Source organism: Onychostoma macrolepis, chromosome 14 (assembly GCF_012432095.1).
Source record: "Onychostoma macrolepis isolate SWU-2019 chromosome 14, ASM1243209v1, whole genome shotgun sequence".
Lineage (NCBI taxonomy): Eukaryota > Metazoa > Chordata > Actinopteri > Cypriniformes > Cyprinidae > Onychostoma > Onychostoma macrolepis.
The window spans coordinates 23707220-23730727 of NC_081168.1; the positions used below are offsets into that span (position 1 = coordinate 23707220).

At 39.7% G+C, this 23508-nt stretch overlaps 3 protein-coding genes and 4 pseudogenes across 10 annotated transcripts in view; all 7 read right to left on the reverse strand.

The window, feature by feature from the left end:
- LOC131553664 (protocadherin gamma-A11-like) overlaps positions 1–23508 on the reverse strand; it is a 165336-nt gene that overhangs the window by 36288 nt on the left and 105540 nt on the right. The gene's annotated exons all lie outside the window — the stretch shown is intronic.
- On the reverse strand, positions 66–2690 carry LOC131553677 (protocadherin gamma-A11-like; annotated as a pseudogene).
- LOC131553327 (protocadherin gamma-A11-like) lies at positions 4218–6610 on the reverse strand. Its single transcript, XM_058797903.1, is given in 2 exon segments — positions 4218–4249; positions 4252–6610. Coding segments are annotated over 2 exon segments (2226 nt in total). The 5' UTR covers positions 6446–6610.
- Positions 11342–13942, reverse strand: LOC131553922 (protocadherin gamma-A11-like; annotated as a pseudogene).
- LOC131553923 (protocadherin gamma-A11-like) lies at positions 14534–17547 on the reverse strand (annotated as a pseudogene).
- On the reverse strand, positions 17748–20305 carry LOC131553924 (protocadherin gamma-A11-like; annotated as a pseudogene).
- On the reverse strand, positions 20799–23475 carry LOC131553925 (putative protocadherin beta-18). Its single transcript, XM_058798907.1, has one exon. It carries the CDS (start codon positions 23247–23249, stop codon positions 20799–20801), a length of 2451 nt encoding a protein of 816 aa, XP_058654890.1. The 5' UTR covers positions 23250–23475.

Genomic DNA, 23508 nt, shown 5'->3' on the forward strand with positions numbered 1-23508 from the left:
AAAGACATGTTCATTCATATTCATACCCATTAACGCGAGCTCACCTGATCAAAAGAATGCTCATCATTCAGTTTTGCTCTTTGCGCATGCGTGAGTGTCTGTGTTCCGCTGGTGTCCAGACTAATGATGCTTTCACTGCAAGGTCTGCCGTATTTCAGATCACTCTTTCTGGAGTCAGTGGTTCTGCAAACCTCATAATTGTACACGTGCTGTAAAGTTCCTGTGCCCCCTACATCTGCGTAAAGAGGCGGATAATACGGAATAACTGGAAGATTCGCTCCAGATTTGTAAAACATTCGCTCGCGTCTCCATCTGTAGCATTTGACTGACAGTATGGCGATGATAGACACGATAAAGAGAAACGAAACTACAGCCAAGGCCAAGACCAGATAGAAGGTCAGGTTGTCGTTGTAGTCCTTGTCGTGCGTAAAGTCAGTGAACTCCGAGAGCACTTCAGGGAAGCTGTCCGCCACCGCCACGTTAACATTGACTGTAGCTGATCGAGAGGGCTGCCCGTTGTCCTCCACTACAACAGTGAGTCTTTGTTTCACAGCATCTTTATCTGTCACTTGGCGAACAGTTCTTATTTCTCCATTCTGTAAGCCCACTTCAAACAGCGCCCTGTCTGTGGCTTTCTGCAATTTATATGAGAGCCAGGCATTCTGTCCAGAGTCCACATCAACAGCCACCACTTTAGTCACCAGATAACCCACATCTGCAGAACGAGGCACTATTTCAGCCACCACAGAAGCGCCTGACTGGACCGGATACAGAACCTGAGGCGCGTTGTCATTCTGGTCCTGAATCATTATTTTCACGCTCACGTTGCTGCTGAGAGGAGGATTTCCTCCGTCCTGCGCTTTTACGCGAATGTTAAATTCTTTTGTTTGCTCATAATCAAACGAACGAACAGCAAGAATCTCTCCGCTCTCTGCATTCACTGAAATAAACGTCGAGGCAGAGACGCCATTCACAAGATTATCTTCCAGAAAATATGAAATACGCGCGTTATTGCCAGAGTCTTTGTCATGCGCTTTAACAGATAAAACAGAGACTCCGGGTGAATTATTTTCCATCACATATGCGGTGTATGACTGACGCTGAAACACAGGGGCGTTGTCATTGACATCAGAGATTTTCAGAGTCAGTGTTTTATTAGTAGAGAAAGAAGGCGAGCCCTCATCAATAGCTGTTATTGTGATATTATATTCGGAGACCTTCTCCCGATCCAAAAGCTCATCAGTGACTAAACTGTAAAAATTTGGGCTTGATGACTTTATTTTAAAAGGTAAATTCTGAGGAATGTAGCACTTAACTATTCCGTTTTTCCCCGAATCTAAATCTTTGACATTAAGCATTGCTATTACAGTCTCTGGAGCTGAACTCTCCGGCACTGGGTTTGAAAATGAAATTACACTTATTAGAGGAGCATTGTCGTTTATATCAGTAATTTCAATATGTACTTTGCTAGTATCACTTAATCCTCCTTTATCTGTTGCTTCTACGTATAATTCATATTTTTTTGATTTCTCGAAATCCAACTGACCATTAACTGTAATATCTCCAGAACTGGAATCTATTTGGAAAAGGGTAGATAACCGTTCACTGCTCTGTGAAAAAGAATAGGTAACATCTCCATTAGATCCGACGTCTTTATCAGTTGCACTCACCATTAACACAGAGGATCCTTTAGGAAAATTCTCTGAAATAGATGCTTTATAGATTGACTGACTGAAAACAGGAGCGTTGTCATTCGCATCTAAAACAATAACGTTTATCTTGATAGTGCCCGTTTTTTGAGGGTTTCCGCCATCGAAGGCAGTTAAAATCAGTTTATGTTCTTCTCCAGTTTCTCTGTCAAGGGGTTTTTGCAAAATCATTTCTACGTATTTTGTATCATCGAGATGAGCAGGTATTTTAACGGTGAAATGATCAGATGGGGTTAATTTATATGTCTGAATAGAATTTAGACCTACATCAGGATCATTAGCGCTGTCGATTGAATATCTAGCTCCAGACAAAGCAGATTCGCTTATCTGAAAAGTAATCTCTTTTTTCATGAAAACTGGAGCATGATCATTAATATCTAATATTTCCACATCAATTCTATGCAGCTCCATGGGGTTTTCTAGAATGATTTGAAAATGTAAGGAGCAGGGAGACACTTGGGCACACAGCTCCTCTCTATCTATCCTCTCTTTCACTACCAGAGTCCCTTTATCCACATTCAGACCGATGTACTCACGACTGTCCTCCGTAAAGATCCGCGCTCGACCAAATTTCAGCCTCTTAACATCCAAACCGAGATCCTGAACGATATTTCCCACCAGCGAGCCCTTTGTCATCTCCTCTGGAATAGAATAACGGACCTGCCCGCGCGCAACGGCCATGACAAAGACGCACAGCACGAGAGGCTGCATTAGCCATGATGAAATCCGCGTCGAAGATGCGCTTCTTTGGGCGTAAAAACAAGGGAGAATCGACATAATCCAAATGTTATATTCACTGAAGAAAATAAGATTAATAACAAATGATTCACAAAGGTTGAAAAATATAAAAGTTCATCCGAAAATAGAAGGCAGCGAATGTCTCGATGCTTTAGTGTAAAGAGGAGATCGTCTGAATGAAAGATATTCTGCAGAACGTGATGTCAGAAAGAAGAGGAGGATCTAAAAATGAGTGTTTAAAGCTCGAACATACTGACCAACAGCGGCACTTAGTGCATCAGAGAAATATTACAATGAAAAAAATAAATAAATAAACACTTATAAGGAACAATACAGATAATGACATGAATTGCGACCATATTAGTATATACTTTGCGTTAAGGCAGAATTTTGCTGAAATATTAATAAATGACGCTTTGAAATGAACACTTAAAATATGATGAAAGGAAAATAGTCAATAGCGAAGCAGAAAATATAATATAGCCCTTAAGTAAATCAGGTGCGATTCATTGTGCGCACAAATTAGCAAAATTTAAAAGATAAAAAACTAATATCTGAGTGCAACTGGCAAAATAAAAATGAAAACACGACTGTGTCTGTAGTATTTATCTTTTATATATAAAACATCGAAAGGTTATGGTTTTGTTTTGAAGTGTGAAAAATGTATAGTCATTAAAATGATATCAGCAAATTTCAGCTACAGTGATTTCTATTACAAATCTAAATAAATAAATAAATAAATAAAGTACTGTGCACAACCATAAAAGCTATGAAGCCAGAAAGAGAAAATGGTAGCACTTTATTTTACAATCCTATTTCCATATACTTACTATGTACCATCTACCATCAATTATTCAATAAGTACCTTGGTCCATGTATATACCCCCAACTTGAGTACTGCATAACTTATTCTGTACATTAACTAATAGGTGCATACACCAGTACTTACATAGTAAGTATATGGAGGACTGTGAAATAAAGTGAACCATTTGACATATACATTACACAGGAATTACCAATTCTTCAAACTTTTAAGCACTGTTGTGGAGAGCAATTTAACATTAACACACACTTGTTTGTAAGTACTACATATTTACCACGTGTATACCAAGTACAGTATGTGTCTTTTTTGTTACCACATAATAGCACATGTTTCCGTAGGTGCTACACATTTACCATGTACATACTATTAGTATGTACAGTGATGTGTCTTATTAGTTACCACATACGGATACTGTAAGGACGTGCCTATTTGTACCCACTTGTCCGTAAGTACTACATCTTTACCATGTATATACATTAGTAAGTACAGTAAAGTATCTAATTAGTTACCATGTACGGGCACTACCTGTAAGTGACCGTTCTTACCCACACTTGTCTGTATATACAAACTAATTACCATGCATGTACGACTGTTAAGTACAGCCGTGTTTCTTATTTGTTACCATGTACATACACTTCAGGTAAGTACCTTGTGTTACCACTCATTTGCCTGTAGGTACAAGATATTTACCATGTATGTATCAGGGAAGTACACATACTGTAAAATTAAGTGCTACCGAGAAAATTATATATAAATGGACACTAGAAAGTCATAGTCATGATCATTCACTCGAGCTCACCTGATCAAAAGATTCGTCATTGTTCAGTTTTGCTCTTTGCGCATGCGTGAGTGTCTGTGTTCCGCTGCTGTCCAGACTAATGATGCTCTCACTGCAAGGTCTGCCGTATTTCAGATCACTCTTTCTGGAGTCAGTGGTTCTGCAAACCTCATAATTGTACACGTGCTGTAAAGTTCCTGTGCCCCCTACGTCTGCGTAAAGAGGCGGATAATACGGAATAACTGGAAGATTCGCTCCAGATTTGTAAAACATCCGCTCGCGTCTCCATCTGTAGCATTTGACTGACAGTATGGCGATGATAGACACGATAAAGAGAAACGAAACTACAGCCAAGGCCAAGACCAGATAGAAAGTCAGGTTGTCGTTGTAGTCCTTGTCGTGCGGAAAGTCAGTGAACTCCGAGAGCACTTCAGGGAAGCTGTCCGCCACCGCCACGTTAACATTGACTGTAGCTGATCGAGAGGGCTGCCCGTTGTCCTCCACTACAACAGTGAGTCTTTGTTTCACAGCATCTTTATCTGTCACTTGGCGCACAGTTCTTATTTCTCCATTCTGTAAGCCCACTTCAAACAGCGCCCTGTCTGTGGCTTTCTGCAGTTTATATGAGAGCCAGGCATTCTGTCCAGAGTCCACATCAACAGCCACCACTTTAGTCACCAGATAACCCACATCTGCAGAACGAGGCACTATTTCAGCCACCACAGAAGCGCCTGACTGGACCGGATACAGAACCTGAGGCGCGTTGTCATTCTGGTCCTGAATCATTATTTTCACGCTCACGTTGCTGCTGAGAGGAGGATTTCCTCCGTCCTGCGCTTTTACGCGAATGATAAATTCTTTTGTTTGCTCATAATCAAACGAACGAACAGCAAGAATCTCTCCGCTCTCTGCATTCACTGAAATAAACGTCGAGGCAGAGACGCCATTCACAAGAATGTCTTCCAGAAAATATGAAATACGCGCGTTATTGCCAGAGTCTTTGTCATGCGCTTTAACAGATAAAACAGAGACTCCGGGTGAATTATTTTCCATCACATATGCGGTGTATGACTGACGCTGAAACACAGGGGCGTTGTCATTGACATCAGAGATTTTCAGAGTTAGTGTTTTATTAGTAGAGAAAGATGGCGAGCCCTCATCAATAGCTGTTATTGTGATATTATATTCAGACATTTTTTCACGGTCTAAAATTTGATCAGTGATTAAACTATAGAAATTTGAGGATGATTGTCTGATTTGAAATGGTAAACTAGGATTAATTAAACATCTCACCTGCCCATTTTTCCCCGAATCTAAATCTTTGACATTCAGCATCGCTATCACAGTCTCAGGAGCGGAATTTTCTGACAAAGGGTTTGAGAAAGATATTACATTAATTACAGGGGCATTGTCATTAACATCTGTAATTTCCACCATCACTTTAGCAGTATCTGTTAAACCACCAATGTCTGTCGCCACCACATTCAGCTCGTATTTCTTGTTTTTTTCAAAGTCTAGAGGGCCAGTGAGTAATATATCGCCGTTAGAAAGATCGACATTAAAAATATTTGAGAGGCCTTTGCTACTTTGGGAAAATGAATAGGAAACTTGTTTATTTGTTCCTTGATCTGCGTCGGTTGCAGTAACCTTTAAGACTAATGATCCCATTGACGCATTTTCAGCTACAAGTGCTGTATATACAGACTGACTAAAAACAGGCGCGTTGTCATTTGCATCCAAGACAATAATGTTAATTTTTAAGGTTCCAGTTTTCTGGGGGGATCCGCCGTCAAACGCGGTTAAAATCAGGTTATACTCCTCCTGTTTTTCTCTGTCTAATGGAGTCTGTAAGACCATTTCGACATATTTAGTACCGTCAGTGTGAGACAAGGTTTTGAGCACAAAATGGTCGTTTGGATTTAATTTATATGTCTGAAGCGAATTTAAACCCTCGTCAGCATCATTAGCGCTATCGATTGAATATCTGGCTCCAGGTAACGCTAATTCACTAATCTGAAGATGTATCTCTTTGTTTATGAAAACGGGAGCATGATCATTTATATCTAATATTTCTACATCAATTCTATGCAGCTCCATGGGGTTTTCCAGAATAATCTGAAAATGTAAGGAGCAGGGAGACACTTGGGCGCACAGCTCCTCTCTATCTATCCTCTCTTTCACTACCAGAGTCCCTTTATCCACATTCAGACCTATGTACTCACGACTGTCCTCCGTAAAGATCCGCGCTCGACCAGATTTCAGCCTCTTAACATCCAAACCGAGATCCTGAACGATATTTCCCACCAGCGAGCCCTTTGTCATCTCCTCTGGAATAGAATAACGGACCTGCCCGCGCGCAACGGCCATGACAAAGACGCACAGCACGAGAGGCTGCATTAGCCATGATGAAATCCGCGTCGAAGATGCGCCACCGGGCGTAAAAACAAAGAACCGACATAATCCAAATCCTCTGTCCCACTACAGAACAAAACTCGAACAAACAAAAGATTCAGAGAGGTTGGAAAATATCAAACTTCATCCGAAAACACAGGGAATGGTCGATGCTTCAGTGTTAAACAGAGATCGTCTGAATGAAAGAGAGATTCTGCAGAATGTGATGTCAGAAAGTGGAGGAGGATCTAAAAAACAATGTTTAAATCCCAAACATACTGACCAACAGCGGCACTTAGTGCATCAAAGAAACATTACACAGAAAAAAAAACCGTTTTGTTTTGTTAAAGAGATATAATAAAATAGTAATAAAAAAATCTTCATTAACGCAACCAAAGTATATATTTTTGCGTTAAGGAGTCCCCCCACCCCCACCCCCGAAAAAATACCAATAACAACATATTAACCGAAGACCTAAATACAGTATGACGAAAGGAAACAGTCGGAGTCAAAGCAGGAAATATAAAATAGCCATTAAGCAGGATTCCTTGTGACTCATTCATGCGCGCACACACAGGCACACACACACATACATACACACAAATAACTGTGTATAAAACATTAAAAGTAATGAGTTTAACATGAAAATTGTGAAAAATGTATAGTTACAAAAATGCTACCCAGGTGAAAAAGACGTAGTATTAAATGTATTAAAAATATACTTGAAATTCAAGTAGTATGTTTATAATACATTTGTATTCCCAACATGCTTATTTGAAGTGCATTAAAAATATACTGAATTGCATTTTAATATATTTCTAAAAAGTATACTAGAAGTACTTTTGTATTAAATATATGCTTATACTTCTAAGAAATATGCTAAACAGAAGCATACTTTTAATGTGTTTATAAAAAGTATACTAGAAATAATTTGGTAATAAATATATGCTTAATTACACTTTTAAGGAATATGCTAAACACAAGCACACTATTACTATATTTCTAAAAAGTATAGTAGAAATACTATGTTAATAAATATATTCTTAGTTACGCTTTTAAGGAATATACTAAACACAAGAATACTTTTAGTGACGTTTTAGTGTATTTACAAAAAACACACTTATGTTACTCTTACTTAAAATATATTTTGTGTGTACTTTGTGTAAGAACATAAAACGATTACACTTTTAGTAGGTTTTTAATGTACTTTATATTGCAGTAGGCCTACACATGGTTATATTTAAAATATTTATGTATTTATAATTTTAATATTTGGAAAATTACGATATTTTGAAAAACATTTTTTACATTTACAATGTACAAACCTTTGTCAAATATTATTAACCATTGCAGTATTTGAAATATGTTGTTTAATATGGGTTATGCTACTTTGGTTGATTAGGCTGTTGTTCATTACATGATACATTAATTGTAATAAGCTAGGTGTTTATAAACTTGTTCAAGCTTGACGCCTTTATTTTCTAATATACATTTCTGAAATTCCCACAAGGATTTCAACATCATATCTGAAATGAGAAAAAAAAAAAAAAAAACACGTTTATTTGTGTTTAAATTCAAACAACACAGACTAAACCTGATTGGTTCCAGAGCCATTGAACGGCTCTGATTGGTTCATGTGATAATGAGCTTGCAGCAGAGAGCTTAGTAAATCAGATATGATGTGCGTGCAAATGTCCCTTGAATGTGAATATAAGTCTAAATTTAAACAGTATTATATTATATAGAGCGATAGTGTCTCTTTAGGGCGCTTGGAGGAAACCACGCAATTCATATGGATTACTTTGGCGATATTATTTTGCGATGAACTTTTTGAAACGTGAACATCTTTGAATCTTTTCATCGGAGGGACATACATCTCTCAGATTTCATTCAAATATCTCCGCTTTTCTTTCGAAGATGAACGAAAGTCTTAGATGGTTTGGAGCATCTTAAGGGTGAGTGATGGCAGAATTCAAATTGTTTTGGGGGAATTATGAAATTAATATGTAAGGGATAATCAACGGCTAGCTGTGCATTAAACGATTTGAATGCATGAAGTGGAGGCGAAGAACCGCCCGACGCGCAGCGGAGTGCATTCAGATCATTTAATGCACAGCTAGCCGTTGATTATCCCGTTTATGCCATGGTCATTTCCCAGCATTCACATATTAAAGATGTTAATATTTGTGCTGCAATATTTGACCGGAACGATAAAAATGACGGTTATTTTCGTCTGTATTACTATTCAACTGTAACTGTATGTTACTATGGTTACCAATGTTTATTGGAAGCACATTAATATAGAACGTGATTAAACTGACCTGGAACTACCTGTGCAGTTCAACGAATTTAACCTGCCAGCCAATCAGAATCAAGTATTCAGACAGACCATGGCATAAACTGCTGAGACTGGTAAGGTTTTTGACTATATTTCCGACCAGGTACATTGTTCTGTCATTCTTAAATAGAAAACAAATCATCAATCATCATTTGCCTTTTTTGTGTGTGTGCGTGTAAGAAATATTAACATTTGTTGTTTTTCAGATCAGCTGCTATAGAAGACAAAATGAAATCTGAGTGCAGAGACATGCAAAGGAATAGTAAGTATATTTTAATATCGTATCACCTCTGTTATAGAGATTTTTGAATCAGGCCTAATGGAGGGGGATTCGGTCAATCTTGGAAGAAAAACGTTAGCAACGTGTCCATTCCAGGTAGCTAATTTGTGCTTCTTTTCAGTCATTCATGTAAAAATCGGTTATCTAATTTTGTTTCTGTTTTGTTTTTTTCTAAAGCTGACTAGTGACTACTGACTAGGCTGTGCCCAGGTCTCCGGAACCTGCGACGACGCTCAGCTCCGTTGGCCCTTAGTCTGCGGCTTCGGATCCACCAGCTCTGTCTCCATCGGTCGGCCCCCAGATGTCGGCAGCCACACCATCTACATCTTGGCTCCTCCCTCCCTCGACTCCGCCGTGTGTCAGCACTGGGATGCTCTGGGTCTGTGCCATGTGCCAAACACCATCTAAGCCACCAGGGCATCATCGTCATCCTCCCATCACCATCCCTACACCATCTCCTCGTCCACCTCCAAAACCCCTCCATCCCTCCCTATTCTGTTGCTTGAACTTTATCATCTTCAGTCTTTGCACACATATCTATTCACTTTACATGTTTTTTTTTCTTCAGAAAATTGCATTGTATTTTTTATTTATTCATTGATGTAAAATTCTTTACTTTTCAGTAATACAGGTATAGACGGTTTCAACGGCAACAACATAAACACACGTTACTGCGCATGCGCGCTTTTGTGGCCCTAACTTAACTTCCGGTAGACATCCACATACAATCAGTAACAACATCTAAGTCCCTCTAGAGTAGATTATGTTTTGATAACAAGCAAAATATGTTTGCTGCGTAAATCAGACGGACTGAGATGCAGCGATAACTAACTACTTGGACGGACTTACTAAAAATGTAAATTCATTCTCTGCCAGCAGGAGGCGCTTTAAAGCGGGAGAACTAGAGGTTTCCCGAGTAACGGCTGTAGACAAAGCAGTGCTGAGCTTACAAACGCTGCTTTATCAGGCATATAACTTGCTAGATGAAATGAAAATGACATGGAACATTTTCTAAAGACAGTTGTCCTTCAGAAATTACATTACGTGCTTATGTTTATTCAATGAAGCCATTTGGAAAATCGGTCCGTTTTGATATCGTAAATAAATGTACGTGAAACACATCCCACAGCACAACAACCTGAGCCCAACTTCATTACTCATCACTTTAACTTTAACTGTGTTTGTAGCCGGCGCCGTGCACTAACAAGACCGATAAACAAACACAGACCGGAAGTTAACTTCGGTCCAGGCGCGTGCGCCCGATGAAACCGTCTATAACTGAAATGTTCTACAAATGGATAAGATGGCTCTTCCATAGCATTTCAGTCTTTTTTTAAATTTATGTTTTTTGTATAATGTTTTAAAATGTACTTGAGTATGTTTGTAGTAATACAAAAATACTATAAACATACTTGTATTTCAAGTGCATTTTTAATACATTTAATAGTATGTTTTTTTGTTTTGTTTTTCACCAAAGTATGCTGCTGTACTTTTTTAAATGTACTTCATGAATATTTGTAATGTACAAAATATATAATACATTAAAGTTTTCTAGATATCAACGTGTGTGTACGTGTGTGTATATATTGAAAAATATAATACTAATAAATATAATATAATATACTAGTAGTGTAATGCTAATGCATTTCTAATAAGCTGAAATACAATTGAAATGTAATTAAAGCACATTAAAACGATGCTTTAAATATACCTTACCTGTAGTTCATGAAGTATTAAAAGTACATTTAATTGTATTTTTAAAAATACACTTAAATTGCACTAAATATACTTAAAGTGGTTCCAATTTAACACAATTTCAATATATTAAATATATTACAAATAGATTAAAATTGAATTTAGGCATATCTTGAAATACACTTAATATACTTAAAGTTGTTTCAAAATAATACATTTAATATGCAGTTAGTACAGTATAATATAAATATATTAAGTGTGTCTGAAAAAACACAATTTAAATATATTTCTTTTTCACCTGGGTATCGGTACAGTAAATTTGTAACTTTTTGCCAAAAAAAAAAGGTAAAATAATTAAATAAAAAACAATGAAAACGTCAAAAAGAAAAACTAATAATGGAAACAACAAAGTCATATTCCTACCCATTCACGCGAGCTCACCTGATCACAAAAATCCTCATTATTCAGTTTTCCTCTCTGCGCATGCGTGAGTGTCTGTGTTCCGCTGGTGTCCAGACTAATGATGCTTTCACTGCAAGGTCTGCCGTATTTCAGATCACTCTTTCTGGAGTCAGTGGTTCTGCAAACCTCATAATTGTACACGTGCTGTAAAGTTCCTGTGCCACCTACTTCTGCGTAAAGAGGCGGATAATAGGGAATAACTGGAAGATTCGCTCCAGATTTGTAAAACATCCGCTCGCGTCTCCATCTGTAGCATTTGACTGACAGTATAGCGATGATAGACACGATAAAGAGAAAGGAAACTACAGCCAAGGCCAAGACCAGATAGAAAGTCAGGTTGTCGTTGTAGTCCTTGTCGTGCGTAAAGTCAGTGAACTCCGAGAGCACTTCAGGGAAGCTGTCCGCCACCGCCACGTTAACATTGACTGTAGCTGATCGAGAGGGCTGCCCGTTGTCCTCCACTACAACAGTGAGTCTTTGTTTCACAGCATCTTTATCTGTCACTTGGCGCACAGTTCTTATTTCTCCATTCTGTAAGCCCACTTCAAACAGCGCCCTGTCTGTGGCTTTCTGCAGTTTATATGAGAGCCAGGCATTCTGTCCAGAGTCCACATCAACAGCCACCACTTTAGTCACCAGATAACCCACATCTGCAGAACGAGGCACTATTTCAGCCACCACAGAAGCGCCTGACTGGACCGGATACAGAACCTGAGGCGCGTTGTCATTCTGGTCCTGAATCATTATTTTCACGCTCACGTTGCTGCTGAGAGGAGGATTTCCTCCGTCCTGCGCTTTTACGCGAATGTTAAATTCTTTTGTTTGCTCATAATCAAACGAACGAACAGCAAGAATCTCTCCGCTCTCTGCATTCACTGAAATAAGCGTCGAGGCAGAGACGCCATTCACAAGAATATCCTCTAGAAAATATGAAATACGCGTTATTGCCAGAGTCTTTGTCATGCGCTTTAACAGATAAAACAGAGACTCGGGTGAATTATTTTCCATCACATATGCGGTGTATGACTGACGCTGAAACACAGGGGCGTTGTCATTGACATCAGACATTTTCAGAGTCAGTGTTTTATTAGTAGAGAAAGAAGGCGAGCCCTCATCAATAGCTGTTATTGTGATATTATATTCGGATATTTTTTCACGGTCTAATAACTGATCGGTTGTCACACTATAGAAATTTGAGGCGGATGACTGTATTTTGAATGGCAAATTTGGAGCAATAGAACATTTAACCTGTCCGTTTCTCCCTGAATCCAAATCTTTGACATTCAGCATCGCTATAACAGTCTCTGGCGCTGCGTCCTCGGGTATTGGGTTAGAAAATGAAATTACGCTTATAATGGGTGCATTGTCATTAACGTCAATTAATTCGATAATAACTTTACTGGAATCTGTTAAGCCACCTGTATCAGTTGCTTCAACGTTTAACTGAAAATGTTTTGACTTCTCGAAATCCAGGTCACCGTTAACAGTAATGTCACCACTTTGTGAATCTATACTGAACAGTTCTAAAGCCTTTCCTGATGTTTGTGAGAAAGAATACGTCAGTTCAGCATTCGTTCCTTTGTCTTTATCAGTTGCAGTCACGCTCACGACATCAGTGCCCTTTGCTGAATTCTCTAATAAGGAAACTCTGTACACGGGGAGACTAAATACAGGAGCATTGTCATTTGCGTCGATTACAAGAACACTTATTTTAATAGTGCCTGATTTCTGAGGACTGCCGCCATCAAACGCCGTCAATATTAATTTATGCTCCTCTTGAGTTTCTCTATCTAGTGGTGTTTGTAGAATCATTTCAGCATATTTCAATCCATCATTTCCCATCTGTTCTTTCAGAGAAAAATTATCAGTCGGATTGAGTGTGTATTTCTGAAGGGTATTTAAACCTACATCAGAATCGTGCGCCTTATCTAAAGAAAATTTGGCTCCAGGAACAGCCAGCTCACTAATTTGAAAACTTATTTCATTTCTAACAAAAACTGGAGCATGATCATTGATATCTAATATTTCTACATCAATTCTATGCAGCTCCATTGGGTTTTCTAGAATGATCTGAAAATGTAAGGAGCAGGGAGACACTTGGGCGCACAGCTCCTCTCTATCTATCCTCTCTTTCACTACCAGAGTCCCTTTATCCACATTCAGACCGATGTACTCACGACTGTCCTCCGTAAAGATCCGCGCTCGACCAGATTTCAGCCTCTTAACATCCAAACCGAGATCCTGAACGATATTTCCCACCAACGAGCCCTTTGTCATCTCCTCTGGAATAGAATAACGGACCTGCCCGCGCGCAACGGCCATGACAAAGACGCACAGCACGAGAGGCTGCATTAGCCATGATGAAATCCGCGTCGAAGATGCGCCTCTTTGGGCGTAAAAACAACAAAGAACCGACATAATCCAAGTCTTCTATTCCACTTCAGAAGAAAAGACCAAGAACAAAATATTAAGAGAGACTGAAAAATATCAAAGTTCATCCGAGAACACAAGGCAGCGAATGTCTCGATGCATCAGTGTTAAACAGAGATCGTCTATATGAAAGATATTCTGCAGAATGTGATGTCAGGAAGTAGAGGAGGATCTAAAAATGAGTGTTTAAAGCCCGAACATACTGACCAACAGCGGCACTTAGTGCATCAGAGAAATATTACACTGAAAAAATGCTGTTAAAGAGCAATACAGACAATGACATGAATTGCGAACAAAGTAGTATACACTTCGCATTAACGCAGACTTTTGCTGAAATATTAATAAGATTATGTTCTGAACCGAATATCTAAGAATAAAAGGAAAGGAAAGAGTCAAAAACAAAACTACAATATAGCCCTATAATAAAGGCACAATTCAATGAGACTCGCTCATGTGCACACACACGCAGAACAAAAATAAAAGAATATTGTGTCTGCATGTAATTTCCAATAAAACATTTAAAAGTTATGGTTTTGATATGAACAAGTGTGAAAAATGTATAGTCTCGAAAATGCTATCAGTACAGTAAATGTGAACTACATCTTCTTAAATGATAAATTATAAATCTAAAAAATAAAACTAAATACAGTGCACAATAAAACTGATAAAGCCAGAAAGAGAATAAATAAATAAATGGACACCAGAAAGTCATATTCATAACCATTCAGTTCATCAGCTCACCTGATCAAAAGAATCGTCATTATTCAGTTTTCCTCTCTGCGCATGCGTGAGTGTCTGTGTTCCGCTGGTGTCCAGACTAATGATGCTTTCACTGCAAGGTCTGCCGTATTTCAGATCACTCTTTCTGGAGTCAGTGGTTCTGCAAACCTCATAATTGTACACGTGCTGTAAAGTTCCTGTGCCCCCTACGTCTGCGTAAAGAGGTGGATAATACGGAATAACTGGAAGATTCGCTCCAGATTTGTAAAACATCCGCTCGCGTCTCCATCTGTAGCATTTGACTGACAGTATAGCGATGATAGACACGATAAAGAGAAACGAAACTACAGCCAAGGCCAAGACCAGATAGAAAGTCAGGTTGTCGTTGTAGTCCTTGTCGTGCGTAAAGTCAGTGAACTCCGAGAGCACTTCAGGGAAGCTGTCCGCCACCGCCACGTTAACATTGACTGTAGCTGATCGAGAGGGCTGCCCGTTGTCCTCCACTACAACAGTGAGTCTTTGTTTCACAGCATCTTTATCTGTCACTTGGCGCACAGTTCTTATTTCTCCATTCTGTAAGCCCACTTCAAACAGCGCCCTGTCTGTGGCTTTCTGCAGTTTATATGAGAGCCAGGCATTCTGTCCAGAGTCCACATCAACAGCCACCACTTTAGTCACCAGATAACCCACATCTGCAGAACGAGGCACTATTTCAGCCACCACAGAAGCGCCTGACTGGACCGGATACAGAACCTGAGGCGCGTTGTCATTCTGGTCCTGAATCATTATTTTCACGCTCACGTTGTTGCTGAGAGGAGGATTCCCTCCGTCCTGCGCTTTTACGCGAATGTTAAATTCTTTTGTTTGTTCATAATCAAACGAACGAACAGCAAGAATCTCTCCGTTCTCTGCATTCACTGAAATAAGCGTCGAGGCAGAGACGCCATTCACAAGAATATCCTCTAGAAAATATGAAATACGCGCGTTATTGCCAGAGTCTTTGTCATGCGCTTTAACAGATAAAACAGAGACTCCGGGTGAATTATTTTCCATCACATATGCGGTGTATGACTGACGCTGAAACACAGGGGCGTTGTCATTGACATCAGAGATTTTCAGAGTCAGTGTTTTATTAGTAGAGAAAGAAGGCGAGCCCTCATCAATAGCTGTTATTGTGATATTATATTCGGATATTTTTTCACGGTCTAATAACTGATCGGTTGTCACACTATAGAAATTTGAGGCGGATGACTGTATTTTGAATGGCAAATTTGGAGCAATAGAACATTTAACCTGTCCGTTTCTCCCTGAATCCAAATCTTTGACATTCAGCATCGCTATAACAGTCTCTGGCGCTGCGTCCTCGGGTATTGGGTTAGAAAATGAAATTACGCTTATAATGGGTGCATTGTCATTAACGTCAATCAATTCGATAATAACTTTACTGGAATCTGTTAAGCCACCTTTATCTGTTGCTTCAACATGCAATTGAAAATGTTTTGACTTCTCGAAATCCAGGTCACCGTTAACAGTAATGTCACCACTTTGTGAATCTATACTGAACAGTTCTAAAGCCTTTCCTGATGTTTGTGAGAAAGAATACGTCAGTTCAGCATTCGTTCCTTTGTCTTTATCAGTTGCAGTCACGCTCACGACATCAGTGCCCTTTGCTGAATTCTCTAATAAGGAAACTCTGTACACGGGGAGACTAAATACAGGAGCATTGTCATTTGCGTCGATTACAAGAACACTTATTTTAATAGTGCCTGATTTCTGAGGACTGCCGCCATCAAACGCCGTCAATATTAATTTATGCTCCTCTTGAGTTTCTCTATCTAGTGGTGTTTGTAGAATCATTTCAACATATTTCAAACCATCATTTCCCGTCTGTTCTTTCAGAGAAAAATAATCAGTCGGATATAATGTGTATTTCTGAAGGGTGTTTAAACCTACATCAGAATCTTGCGCATTATCTAAAGAAAATTTGGCCCCAGGTGTAGCAGATTCACTTATTTGAAACTGTATTTCTCGGCGTGCAAAAACAGGAGCATTATCATTGATATCTAATATTTCTACATCAATTCTATGCAGCTCCATGGGGTTTTCTAGAATAATCTGAAAATGTAAGGAGCAGGGAGACACTTGGGCGCACAGCTCCTCTCTATCTATCCTCTCTTTCACTACCAGAGTCCCTTTATCCACATTCAGACCGATGTACTCACGACTGTCCTCCGTAAAGATCCGCGCTCGACCAGATTTTAGCCTCTTAACATCCAAACCGAGATCCTGAACGATATTTCCCACCAACGAGCCCTTTGTCATCTCCTCTGGAATAGAATAACGGACCTGCCCGCGCGCAACGGCCATGACAAAGACGCACAGCACGAGAGGCTGCATTAGCCATGATGAAATCCGCGTCGAAGATGCGCCTCTTTGGGCGTAAAAACAACAAAGAACCGACATAATCCAAGTCTTCTATTCCAGAAGAAAAGATTAAAAACAGATGATTCAGAAAGGGTGAAAAAAAAAATAATAATAATAAAAGTTAATCCGAAAATAGAAGGCAGCGAATGTCTCGATGCTTTAGTGTAAAGAGGAGATCGTCTGAATGAAAGAGAGATTCTGCAGAATGTGATGTCAGAGAGTAGAGGAGGATCTAAAAATGAGTGTTTAAAGCCCGAACATACTGACCAACAGCGGCACTTAGTGCATCAGAGAAATATTACACAAAAAAAAAATACATTTAAAGAAACCATGAACTGCGACCAAAGTAGTATTTATTTTGCGTTAAGGCAGAATTTTGCTGAACTATAAATAAAATTATGTTTTGAAACGAACACCAAGAATATGACGAAAATAAAATGGTCAAAAGCAAAGCAGAAACTGCAATGTAGCCTTTCATCAAAACAGGTACAATTCATTGGGACTCACGCATGCGTAAAATTGTAACTTGACTGAGTGCAAATAAAAAAGACAATAAAAAAGTCCGTGTCTGTATCAAATTTTCTCTACAACATTGAAAGGTTATAGTTTTGATATATAGTATAAAAATGTAGTCACCAAAATGTTATCTGTAAAGTATAATACAACTACTATTAACTATCAACAATTGATATTTCTTTCATCATAAATCTAAAAAATAGAATAAGTACAGTATACAACCATGAAACTGAAGCAGAAAGTAATAATAAATAGACACCAAAAGTCAGTTTCAGGATCATTCACATCAGCTCACCTGATCAAAAGAATCCTCATTATTCAGTTTTCCTCTCTGCGCATGCGTGAGTGTCTGTGTTCCGCTGGTGTCCAGACTAATGATGCTTTCACTGCAAGGTCTGCCGTATTTCAGATCACTCTTTCTGGAGTCAGTGGTTCTGCAAACCTCATAATTGTACACGTGCTGTAAAGTTCCTGTGCCCCCTACGTCTGCGTAAAGAGGCGGATAATACGGAATAACTGGAAGATTCGCTCCAGATTTGTAAAACATTCGCTCGCGTCTCCATCTGTAGCATTTGACTGACAGTATAGCGATGATAGACACGATAAAGAGAAACGAAACTACAGCCAAGGCCAAGACCAGATAGAAAGTCAGGTTGTCGTTGTAGTCCTTGTCGTGCGTAAAGTCAGTGAACTCCGAGAGCACTTCAGGGAAGCTGTCCGCCACCGCCACGTTAACATTGACTGTAGCTGATCGAGAGGGCTGCCCGTTGTCCTCCACTACAACAGCGAGCCTTTGTTTCACAGCATCTTTATCTGTCACTTGGCGCACAGTTCTTATTTCTCCATTCTGTAAGCCCACTTCAAACAGCGCCCTGTCTGTGGCTTTCTGCAGTTTATATGAGAGCCAGGCATTCTGTCCAGAGTCCACATCAACAGCCACCACTTTAGTCACCAGATAACCCACATCTGCAGAACGAGGCACTATTTCAGCCACCACAGAAGCGCCTGACTGGACCGGATACAGAACCTGAGGCGCGTTGTCATTCTGGTCCTGAATCATTATTTTCACGCTCACGTTGCTGCTGAGAGGAGGATTTCCTCCGTCCTGCGCTTTTACGCGAATGATAAATTCTTTTGTTTGCTCATAATCAAACGAACGAACAGCAAGAATCTCTCCGCTCTCTGCATTCACTGAAATAAACGTCGAGGCAGAGACGCCATTCACAAGAATATCCTCTAGAAAATATGAAATACGCGCGTTATTGCCAGAATCTTTGTCATGCGCTTTAACAGATAAAACAGAGACTCCGGGTGAATTATTTTCCATCACATATGCGGTGTATGACTGACGCTGAAACACAGGGGCGTTGTCATTGACATCAGAGATTTTCAGAGTCAGTGTTTTATTATTAGAGAAAGATGGCGAGCCCTCATCAATAGCTGTTATTGTGATATTATATTCAGACATTTTTTCACGGTCTAAAATTTGATCAGTGATCAAACTGTAGAAATTCTGCGCAGATGACTTCACTTTGAACGGCAAATCTGTAGCAATAGAACATTTAACCTGCCCGTTTTTCCCTGAATCCAAATCTTTGACATTCAGCATCGCTATAACAGTTTCTGGCGCTGCATCTTCGGGTATTGGGTTAGAAAATGAAATCACGTTTATTACAGGGGGGTTGTCATTTACATCTATAATGTCGATTACCACTTTACTAGAATCAGTTAAGCCACCTTTGTCCGTAGCATCTATGTTTAACTCAAACTGCTTTGCCCTCTCATAATCTAAATCCCCTCTTACGGTAATTTCACCTGTTTTTGTGTCAATATGGAATAAATCAAGTGCTTTTCCTGAACTGCGTGAAAAGGAATATGCAATCTCACCGTTTACGCCTTGGTCATTATCAGTGGCGCTTACCCTGATTACTACAGCACCATTTGGTGAATTCTCAAATAAAGAAACACGGTAAACAGGCAGACTGAAAACAGGGGCATTATCGTTTGCGTCTATGACCCTAACACTTATCCTAACGGTGCCAGTTTTCTGAGGACTGCCGCCATCGAAGGCTGTAAGGGTTAATTTGTGCTCCTCCTGAGTCTCCCTGTCTAAAGGCACTTGAAGAACCATTTCGACGTATTTCGAGCCATCGTTTCGTGATAGGACCTTTATATCAAAATTATCTGTTGGATTTAACATATATGACTTAAGCGCGTTAGTGCCAGTGTCCGGATCCTGGGCGCTGTCTAATGAAAATCGAGCCCCGGGTAGTGCAGATTCACTTATTTGAAAATCAATTTCCTTTCTAGCGAAAACAGGAGCATGGTCATTGATATCTAATATTTCTACATCGATTCTATGCAGCTCCATGGGGTTTTCTAGAATAATCTGAAAATGTAAGGAGCAGGGAGACACTTGGGCGCACAGCTCCTCTCTATCTATCCTCTCTTTCACTACCAGAGTCCCTTTATCCACATTCAGACCGATGTACTCACGACTGTCCTCCGTAAAGATCCGCGCTCGACCAGATTTCAGCCTCTTAACATCCAAACCGAGATCCTGAACGATATTTCCCACCAACGAGCCCTTTGTCATCTCCTCTGGAATAGAATAACGGACCTGCCCGCGCGCAACGGCCATGACAAAGACGCACAGCACGAGAAGCTGCATTAGCCATGATGAAATCCGCGTCGAAGATGCGCCTCTTTGGGCGTAAAAACAACTAAGAACCGACATAATCCAAGTCTTCTATTCCAGAAGAAAATATTAAAAACAGATGATTCAGAAAGGGTGAAAGATATCAAAGTTAATCCGAAAATAGAAGGCAGCGAATGTCTCGATGCTTTAGTGTAAAGAGGAGATCGTCTGAATGAAAGAGAGATTCTGCAGAATGTGATGTCAGAGAGTAGAGGAGGATCTAAAAATGAGTGTTTAAAGCCCGAACATACTGACCAACAGCGGCACTTAGTGCATCAGAGAAATATTACACACACACACACAAAAAAATACATTTAAAGAAACCATGAACTGCGACAAAAGTAGTATTTATTTTGCGTTAAGGCAGAATTTTGCTGAACTATAGATAAAATTATGTTTTGAAACGAACAACAAGAATATGACGAAAAGAAAATGGTCAAAAGCAAAGCAGAAACTGCAATGTAGCCTTTCAGCAAAACAGGTACAATTCATTGGGACTCACGCATGCGTAAAATTGTAACTTGACTGAGTGCAAATAAAAAAGACAATAAAAAAGTTCGTGTATGTATCAAATTTTCTCTACAACATTGAAAGGTTATAGTTTTGATATATAGTATAAAATGTAGTCACCAAAATGTTATCTGTAAAGTATAATACAACTACTATTAACTATCAACAATTGATATTTCTTTCATCATAAATCTAAAAAATAGAATAAGTACAGTATACAACCATAAAACTGAAGCAGCCAGTAATAATAAATGGACACCAAAAGTCAGTTTCAGGATCATTCACATCAGCTCACCTGATCAAAAGAATCCTCATTATTCAGTTTTCCTCTCTGCGCATGTGTGAGTGTCTGTGTTCCGCTGGTGTCCAGACTAATGATGCTTTCACTGCAAGGTCTGCCGTATTTCAGATCACTCTTTCTGGAGTCAGTGGTTCTGCAAACCTCATAATTGTACACGTGCTGTAAAGTTCCTGTGCCTCCTACGTCTGCGTAAAGAGGCGGATAATACGGAATAACTGGAAGATTCGCTCCAGATTTGTAAAACATCCGCTCGCGTCTCCATCTGTAGCATTTGACTGACAGTATAGCGATGATAGACACGATAAAGAGAAACGAAACTACAGCCAAGGCCAAGACCAGATAGAAAGTCAGGTTGTCGTTGTAGTCCTTGTCGTGCGTAAAGTCAGTGAACTCCGAGAGCACTTCAGGGAAGCTGTCCGCCACCGCCACGTTAACATTGACTGTAGCTGATCGAGAGGGCTGCCCGTTGTCCTCCACTACAACAGTGAGTCTTTGTTTCACAGCATCTTTATCTGTCACTTGGCGCACAGTTCTTATTTCTCCATTCTGTAAACCCACTTCAAACAGCGCCCTGTCTGTGGCTTTCTGCAGTTTATATGAGAGCCAGGCATTCTGACCAGAGTCCACATCAACAGCCACCACTTTAGTCACCAGATAACCCACATCTGCAGAACGAGGCACTATTTCAGCCACCACAGAAGCGCCTGACTGGACCGGATACAGAACCTGAGGCGCGTTGTCATTCTGGTCCTGAATCATTATTTTCACGCTCACGTTGCTGCTGAGAGGAGGATTTCCTCCGTCCTGCGCTTTTACGCGAATGATAAATTCTTTTGTTTGCTCATAATCAAACGAACGAACAGCAAGAATCTCTCCGCTCTCTGCATTCACTGAAATAAGCGTCGAGGCAGAGACGCCATTCACAAGAATATCCTCTAGAAAATATGAAATACGCGCGTTATTGCCAGAGTCTTTGTCATGCGCTTTAACAGATAAAACAGAGACTCCGGGTGAATTATTTTCCATCACATATGCGGTGTATGACTGACGCTGAAACACAGGGGCGTTGTCATTGACATCAGAGATTTTCAGAGTCAGTGTTTTATTAGTAGAGAAAGATGGCGAGCCCTCATCAATAGCTGTTATTGTGATATTATACTCGGGGGTGTTTTCACGGTCTAAAAGCTGATCAGTTATCAAATTATAGAAATTTGAGGATGATTGTCTGATTTGAAATGGTAAACTAGGATTAATTAAACATCTCACCTGTCCATTTTTCCCCGAATCTAAATCTTTGACATTCAGCATCGCTATCACAGTCTCAGGAGCTGAATTTTCTGACAAAGGGTTTGAGAACGATATTACATTAATTACAGGGGCATTGTCATTAACATCTGTAATTTCCACCATCACTTTAGCAGTATCTGTTAAACCACCAATGTCTGTCGCCACCACATTCAGCTCGTATTTCTTTGATTTCTCAAAGTCTATGGGGGCAATAACTGTGATATCACCATTAGTGGGCTCAATGCTGAAAATATTCAATATGCTTTTACTGATTTGAGAGAATGAATAGGAGACTTGATTATTTGTTCCTTGATCTGCGTCAGTTGCACTAACCTTTAAGACTAATGATCCCATTGACGCATTTTCAGCTACAAGTGCTGTATATACAGACTGACTAAAAACAGGAGCGTTGTCATTGGCATCCAAAATTAAAACGTTTATTTTCACCGTACCCGTTTTTTGAGGAGTTCCACCATCAAACGCGGTTAAAATCAGGTTATACTCCTCCTGTTTTTCTCTGTCTAATGGTGTCTGCAAGACCATTTCCACGTATTTAGTACCGTCAGTGTGAGACAACGTTTTGAGCACAAAATGGTCGTTTGGATTCAATTTATATGTCTGAAGTGAATTTAGACCAACATCAGGATCATTAGCGCTATCAATAGAGTATCGAGCCCCAGATAAAGCTGATTCGCTTATTTGAAAAGTAATCTCTTTGTTCATGAAGGAAGGAGCATGATCATTGATATCTAATATTTCTACATCAATTCTATGCAGCTCCATGGGGTTTTCTAGAATAATCTGAAAATGTAAGGAGCAGGGAGACACTTGGGCGCACAGCTCCTCTCTATCTATCCTCTCTTTCACTACCAAAGTCCCTTTATCCACATTCAGACCGATGTACTCACGACTGTCCTCCGTAAAGATCCGCGCTCGACCAGATTTTAGCCTCTTAACATCCAAACCGAGATCCTGAACGATATTTCCCACCAACGAGCCCTTTGTCATCTCCTCTGGAATAGAATAACGGACCTGCCCGCGCGCAACGGCCATGACAAAGACGCACAGCACGAGAGGCTGCATTAGCCATGATGAAATCCGCGTCGAAGATGCGCCTCTTTGGGCGTAAAAGCAACAAAGAAACGACATAATCCAAATCTTCTATTCCACTACAGAAGAACAGCCAATGATGAACAAATGATTCAGAAGATCGAAAAATATCAAAGTTCATGCGAAAACACAAGGCAGCGAATGTCTCGATGCTTTAGTGTAAAGAGGAGACCGTCTGCATGAAAGATATATTCTGCAGAATGTGATGTCAGAAAGAAGAGGAGGATCTAAAAACTAATGTTTAAAGCCCGAACATACTGACCAACAGCGGCACTTAGTGCATCAGATAAATATTACA